Source organism: Bos taurus, chromosome 29 (genome assembly GCF_002263795.3).
Source record: "Bos taurus isolate L1 Dominette 01449 registration number 42190680 breed Hereford chromosome 29, ARS-UCD2.0, whole genome shotgun sequence".
Lineage (NCBI taxonomy): Eukaryota > Metazoa > Chordata > Mammalia > Artiodactyla > Bovidae > Bos > Bos taurus.
In genome coordinates, this window is record NC_037356.1 from 26,751,725 (window position 1) to 26,759,705 (window position 7,981).

Below are 7,981 nucleotides of genomic sequence, written 5' to 3' on the forward strand. Positions count from 1 at the left end.
CTTCCTCTTTTGTTTGGTTTGGTAGGCATTTATCCTGTTCCTTTACCTGCTGGGTATTCCTCTGTCTCTTCATCTTGTTTAAATTGCTGAGTTTGGGGTGTCCTTTCTGTATTCTGGCAGTTGGTGGAGTTCTCTTTATTGTGGCATTTCCTCGCTGTGTGTGGGTTTGTACAGGTGGCTTGTCAAGGTTTCCTGGTTAGGGAAGCTTGTGTCGGTGTTCTGGTGGGTGGAGCTGGATTTCTTTTCTCTGGAGTGTATTAAAGTGTCCAGTAATGAGTGATGAGATGTCTATGGTTTTGGAGTGACTTTGGGCAGCCTGTATCTTGGAGCTCAGGACTGTGTTCCTCTGTTGCTGGAGAATTTGCTTGGTATGTCTTGCCCTGGAACTTGTTGGCCCTTGTGTGGCGCTTGGTTTCAGTGTAGGTATGGAGGCGTTTGATGAGCTCCTGTCAATTACTGTTCCCTGGAGTCAGGAGTTGCCTGGAGTCAGGGTTTGGACTTAAGCCTCCTGCTTCCAGTTATCGGTCTTATTTTTACAGTAGTTTCAAAACTTCTCCTTCTATACAGCACCATTGATAAAACATCTACGTTAAACATGAAAAGTTTCTCCACCGTGAGGGTCACCCAGAGAGGTTCACAGCATTACATGGAGAAGAGAAGAGGGAGGAGGGAGTTAGAGATGACCCGAATGAGATGAGATGGAATCAATAGAGGAGAGAGTGGACTATTCCAGTAATCACTTCCTTATGTGCACTCCACAACTGGACTGCTCAGAGATGTTCATGGAGTTATACAGAGAAGAGAAGAAGGAGGAAGGATACAGAGGTGGCCAGGAGGATAAAAGAGGGGAATGAAAAGGAGGGAGACAGATCCAGCCAGTAATCAGTTCCCTAAGTGTTCTCCACCATCTGGAACACACAGAAATTCACAGAGTTGGGTAGAGTAGAGAGGGGTTAGGGAGGAGACACAGGAGACCTGGTGGAGGAAAAGGAGAGTCCAAAGGGAGAGAGAGCAGTCAAGCCAGTAATCTCGCTCCCTAGTGAAAAATGGGTACTGAAGATTGGGTTCTTAAAGGTACAAAATTGGTAACAAATACATAAAAGCAAAAATTAAAAATCTAGAGTAGAGTTTGGAATTTCAAAAATACGATGTTAAAGAAAAGAAGTAGGAAAAGAAAGAGAGAAAACAAACAAACAAAAACAAACAAAGTCGCAAAAATTATAAAGAAAATATAGGTACAAAGTTGATAACAAATACCAAAAAGCAAAAGTTAAAAATCTAGAATAGAGTTTTGAATTTCAAAAATACAATGTTAAAAAAAGGAAGAAGAAAAAGAAAGAGAGAAAACAAACAAACAAAAACAAACAAAGTCGCAAGAATTATAAAGAAAATATAGGTACAAAATTGATAAAAAAAATACCAAAAAGCATAAATTAAAAATCTAGAGTAGAGTTTGGAATTTCAGATATACAATGTTATATAAAAGAAGATGAGAAAGAAAGAGAGAGAGAAAAAAAGTCACAAAAATTATAAAAAAAAAATAAGTACAAAATTGATAACAAATACCAAAAAGCTAAAATTAAAAATCTAGAGTAGAGATTGGAATTTCAGAAATACAATGTTAAAGAAAAGAAAAAAAAAAAAAGGTCACAAAAATTATAAAAAATATATATATGAAATTTGCTTTAAAAAAATAGGGTCTTCTTTTGGCAAAGTAATAGTAGGTTATAAAAGTGAAAATTAAAGGAATAATAGAGGACTTAAACATTTTTTAAAAATTAAAAAGAAAGAAAGAAAGAAAGAATGGTCGTAAAAATATATCTAGGACTTTCTCTTGTTTTGTTGTGGGTATTGTGGGGTCAGTTCATTTTCGGCTAGTTCCTTGGTCCGACTTATATTTATCAAGATCTATAGGCCCCTTCCTATGTAGTCGGTACTAACCACAGGGTTTTAATCTATTGCCTGTAGCTTCCACGGCGGTTCCCTCTGTTATAGCTTCTTCTGTTTGCTGGTCTCTTCCGTGTCTGGTTTCCACCCTGACACAAAGGGGATGGTGGTGGACACTTTTTTTTTTTTTTTTAGGCTCACTTGTTCAGTTGCACTGTGGGGAGGGAGGGACGCTGCAAACAAATAGCACTGGTGTGTGCTCGCAGTGCCTCAGCCACACTGGATCTGCCCCCGCTCATGGCGCGTGTAGCCTCCCTTCTCACACTGCTCAGGCTCTAGGTTGCTCTGCCAGGAACCTTTCTGTGGCCGGCCCTGGGCTGCTTGCACCTCCCAGGTCCAAGCCGCTCAGGTTCAGGCACTCGGGTAGTCCTCAGAGGCACAGACTTGGTTGGGCCTGCGTTTTGTGCCCTTCCCAGGTCTGAGCAGCTCAGGTGATGAGGTGTTTGGCGAGCGCGATCGCTGCGACTTTTGGCTAGTTCCTTGGTCCGACTTATATTTCTCAAGATCTATAGGCCCCTTCCTATGTAGTCCATAGTAACCACAGGGTTTTAATCTCTGAGGCGTTTCCCTCTGTTATAACTTCTGTTTGCTGGTCTCTTCAGGGTCTGGTTTCCACCCTGACACAAAGGGGACGGTGGAGGACACTTTTTTTTTTTTTAGGCTCACTTGTTCAGTCACTCTGTGGGGATGGAGGGAGGGATGCTGCAAACAAATAACACTGGTGTGCGCTCGCAGTGCCTCAGCCACACTGGGTCTGCCCCCGCTCACGGCGCGTGTAGCCTCTCTGCTCACACTGCTCGGGCTCTAGGTTGTTCCACCGGGAACAATCCGAGGCTGGCCCTGGGCTGCATGTACCTCTCAGGTCCAAGCCGCTCAGGTTCAGGCACTCGGGTAGCCCTCAGAGGCGCAGACTCAGTTGGGCCTGCGTTTTGTGCTCTTCCCAGGTCCGAGCAGCTCAGGTGATGAGGTGTTAGGCGAGCACCAATGCTGCGACTTATCGCCTCCCCGCCACTCGGTTATCTGGGTGTAAAACTGGCGCACCTTCTCAGGCAGATGTTGACCGTCCAGACCCCCAAGAAGTTTTAGTTAGCAAAGAAGCCTGCTTACAGTTTTATAGATAATGTCTCTCTGGGGCTGCGATTGCCCCCTTCCGGCTCTGGCTGCCTGTCACCGGAGGGGGAAGGTCTGCAGCTGGCTATCTCTGTTCAGTCCTTTGTTCTGTGCGCGGGCCTGGTGGTGTCTTAGGTTAGGGCTGGCTTTTTGCGTGGTAGATATCCCACAGTCTGGTTTGCTAGCCCAAATTATTTTGCTCAGATAGCGCTCAGGGTATTCAGGCCAGATTCTTACTCTCAGCGATGCAGCCCGTGCCGCGCCTCCCTGCCCAGCCCCCGCTTGCTAGTGGTGTGTGCAGGTGTCTGCACTGCTTTTCCTCTGGGGGATTTACCGTAGGGCTTGCAATCTGTGAGTTTTAATTTTATTTATTTTTCCTCCCTGTTATGTTGCCCTCTGTGCTTCTAAGGCTTGGCACAGATTCGGCAGTGAGAAGGTTTCCTGGTGTTTGGAAACTTCTCTCTTTTTAAGACTCCCTTCCCGGGATGGAACTCCGTCCCTCCCTCTTTTGTCTCTTTTTTTGTCTTTTATATTTTTTCCTACCTCCTTTCGAAGAGTTGGTTGCTTTTCTGGGTGCTGATGTCCTCTGCCGGCATTCAGAAGTTGTTTTGTGGAATTTACTCAGCGTTTAAATGTTCTTTTGATAAATTTGTGGGGGAGAAAGTGTTCTCCCCGTCCTACTCCTCCGCCATCTTAGCTCCTCCTCCCAGCAGTTTTCTTAATAACAAATGGAATGCTCATTTCTGCAAGTGGTTACTTAGCTAATCCTAGCTGTTTCTTTAAACCCAGTTCTTCCAAGCACAGAATCACTGGGCAATTTAAAATATCTAACTTAAAGGATGGCTCCCCACTACAGGAAAAATATGCCCAAGAGTTACTGTTTTTTTTTTGACTATGCAGTGTGTAGGATCCTGTTTCCTGACCAGGGGTCAAGCTCATGCTTCCTACTTTGGAAACTCAGAGTGTTTTTTGTTTTTTGTTTTTTTTTTAAATTTATTTTTGATTGCACTGGGTCTTTGTTGCTGCACATAGGCTTTCTCTAGTTGTAGAGAGTAGGGGCTACTCTGTTGTTTCTCTTGTGGAGCACAGGCTCTAGGTGCATGGGCTTCAGTAGTAGTGACTTGAGGGCTCCAGAGTGCTGGCTTTAGTTGCCCTGTGGCATGTGGGAACTTCCCAGACCAGGAATCGAACCAGTGTCTACTGCATTGACAGGCAGATTCTTATCCACTGTACCATCAGGAAAGTCCAAGAGTTATTGTTAATCAAAAGGATTTGAAAAATGAAAATAAGTTTTTTGCATAGTACATTTTTTTTTTGTTTTAAAATTAATAAGGTGGAGACACTGGGGAGAAAGAATGAAGGAGGGGAAAGTCTGATTAATTGCTCTCTGTTGTACAGCTGTCTCACATGGGGAGAGAGTGGGTCCCAAAGGAACACCCCAAACATCTCTCCTCAGGGAAATGATCCTTCTTTTCTCAGGGACCACAGGCACTGTTGCTCTAGATTTTCAGTTCTGACTGGCCTTCTGTTTCACAACATCTAAGGAAAGAAAGCAGGAGGGTGGATGTGGAGCCTGGATTCTAGCCAAGTCGATTCTTTCCCTTCCATCTGTAGGTTCCTTCTTTCTAGAATGCTCTCTTCTCATCTAATGGGTTAAACACACCATGGGCAGGTGAGAGAAGATGGGAATTGGCTCTACTGGAGTTAGGGCTAAAACTGACTTAGTTGTCTCCATGGATTGATTGTCTTAAGATATTCCCTAGTTAATGACGCTGGGTTTTAAAAACCTTCATTGGGATGGCATATATTGTCATATTGCAGACATAATTCCTACTGAGATTAAATGTTACATTGAAGTAAGATAGCTATTTTTATTATTGCTAAGTGCCTGTTGCTTTTTCTTGTATTAAATATTATCATTTCCATCCTGTTTCACTCTATTTCCACTAGATTGTTCTTAGTTGTCCGTTGTTCTAGCTGATGATGGAGAAAGCATTTTTGTGAATCGTTTTAATCAATAGGTGATTCCAAAGTGCTGTAGGCACAGGTCAGCTAAAGCCAAGTGCTATGTGGAGTAAAGGAGAATTGAAACCAGAATATTAGTACCTTAAGTGAATTTTCTAATGAGGGTGTGTAGCTGCAGTCATTATATTAGGGGTTTTATATACATTAAAGCATTATTCCTCATAAGAATCATATTATTCAACTATTAACCAGATAGCAAGGAGATTTGGAGACTTTTTCAAAATTGTCTAAAATCACTGAGTGTGCATTTAAACTCAGATAAATCCAAGGGTACGATTTATCTTCTGCCCTCTGCTCTATTCTGCCTCTTGTGTTATCTATTATCCTTCAGAGGACACAGATGAAAAGTGACATTGCACATTAATTAGTGAAAACTGGACTGACTCCTATCTAGAGGTTTTTAATGTACAATATATAGATATTATCCCTTTTCCATGGATCCTGTGCAGGTATTAGTGTTTTGGTGAAAACTCATCTCAGTGAGACTGCTGTCTGACCTTCCAGGTGTGACTAGATGTGAAGATGAGGAATCACACTCCAGTGACCGAGTTCCTCCTCATGGGAATCCCTCACACACAGGGGCTGGAACACGCGCTCTTTGTCTTCTTCCTCACCTTCTACCTGCTCACTCTTGTGGGGAACCTGCTCATTCTCCTGGCCATCCTCACTTCCTCCAACCTCCACACCCCCATGTATTTCTTCCTGGGCAACCTGTCAGTGTTTGACATCTTTTTCCCTTCGGTGAGTTCCCCCAAAATGATGCTCTACCTACTGGGGCGAAGCCGGACCATCTCTTACCAGGGCTGCGCCTGCCAGCTCTTCTTTTATCACTTCCTGGGCTGCACGGAGTGTTTCCTGTACACCGTGATGGCCTATGACCGCTTTGCCGCCATCTGTCACCCCTTGCGGTACATGGCCATCATGAACCCCAGGGTGTGCACCATCTTGACTCTGAGCACCTGGATAGGGAGCAGTGTGCATGCATCTGTCCTCACATTTCTTGTGTTTAAGTTACCCTACTGTGGCCCCAAGGAGGTGGGCAATTTCTTCTGTGACATCTCGGTGGTGCTGCCCCTGGCCTGTGCAGACACCTCTCTAGCTCAGACAGTGAGTTTCACCAACGTAGGTGTTGTGGCACTCCTGTGTTTCCTTCTTGTCCTCACTTCTTATACTCGCATCGTTATCTCTATATTGAGAATCAGCTCCTCAGAAGGCAGGCACAGAGCCTTCTCCACCTGCAGTGCCCACCTGACTTCTGTCCTGCTCTTCTATGGACCCGTGGTCCTCGTTTATCTCCAGCCTGCCTCCAGTTCTTGGTTGGAATCTGTGGTTCCGTTGTTCAATAATATTGTTACCCCATCCTTAAATCCTTTGATATACAGCTTGAGAAACAAGGATGTGAAGTTGGCTCTGAGAAAAGCACTAATCCAGGGAGTACATACCTGAGGAGTGTAAGCTTTTCTGTCAGTACCTGTTCTCGTAAATTTGCCCTGTATTCATTGGGGGCGACTAGTCTCAGAGTTGGTGTGACTGCTAAGTGCGATTTGGGACAAGTAGGTTGAATGAATTCTTTGTCATTAGCATGTAGTATTTATATAAATTTTTATTCAACAAAATCGTTTATAGGCACTATTTTGTCCACTTTATAAATACTGACAGATGTTATGATAATTATCATATAGAGTAGATATTATTATCCCAATTTGCAGAGGAATATATTAAGGCAGTGGGACATTAAGACACTTCTGCAGTTCACAGAGATAAAAGGTTACTGAGCTAGGATGTTAATGGAAGGGTTTTAACTTTGTGCTATTAATTCTGCCTCTGTGTCATCAGAGATAGCTTAAATGCCTACTTCTTCCAGGAAATTCTTTTCAATTTACAGAGTATTCTCCAATTTTTCAAAAAAATCTAGTTTATTCAATTTGTTACATTTATTTCCATCACTTTTTTCATCTATATTGTGATGAGTGTTGTATACTTGAATGTGAGATTAAGAAATTTGGTTACATTTCAGAAGCCAGGTGATACACACATATCTACTAATAGGTATTTTCAGAGATCCTCTAGTCTTAGGTCAGTGTATCTGTTCTTTATGACCAGATTCTTGAATAATGATTTCAGATTTTCTGTCATTAAATCAAAGACTGAATTTGAATTCCAGATTCCTGGTTCATTAAAATAACTTTTTTCTTCATGTAAATAAATAGGTTTGAAGAAAACAGGAAAAATGTAAAAACTAAAGTGATAGAAATTACAAATTAATCCTACCACCCAAATGATAATCACTATCATCATTCTGTTATTTCTCCACCTTCTCTCTCTTTAGTGACTAAATTGAAACAAAAGTTTCTGACTTCCTGTTTATAATTATTTCAATTGTATCATCCATATACCTATCTACATATGTGTACTTATACAGTTGTAGTCATATTATATATATATTCTTGTTCTAACAGTGTATCAAGCATTTTCAATGGCCACTATTTTTAAACCAGTTTAACCAGAGATACAATTCACATACCAAATAATTCACACATTTAAACTATACAATTAATGTTTTTTTAAGTATATTCTAGAATTTCAACCATCACCGTGGTGTATTTCAGAACATTTTTTTTATCATCACAAAAAGATACCCTATATCTTTAAGCTATCATTCTGTTATTCTTATCATTTTCCTCTCTAAGCAACTGATAATCTGCTTTCTGTATCAATAAATTTGCTTGTTCTGGCCACTTTATAGAAATAGAACCACATAAAATGTTTATTTTTTTGTGGCTGCTTTCTTTAACTTTGTGTAATGTTTTCAAGATTCATCCATGTTGTAGCAGGTTACTATTTTTTCCCACTTCTTTTCTTATGTGGCCTGAACATCCCTAGTTACTTTGGTTTCTGA

General features: G+C 41.7%; 1 protein-coding gene across 1 annotated transcript; it reads left to right on the top strand.

Moving 5' to 3' along the window:
• Positions 1–5,604: 5,604 nt before the first annotated feature.
• On the top strand, positions 5,605–6,528 carry OR10D5D (olfactory receptor family 10 subfamily D member 5D). The gene has a single exon (NM_001390690.1). The coding sequence runs from the start codon at positions 5,605–5,607 to the stop codon at positions 6,526–6,528; it is 924 nt and encodes a 307-aa protein (NP_001377619.1).
• Positions 6,529–7,981: the final 1,453 nt, after the last annotated feature.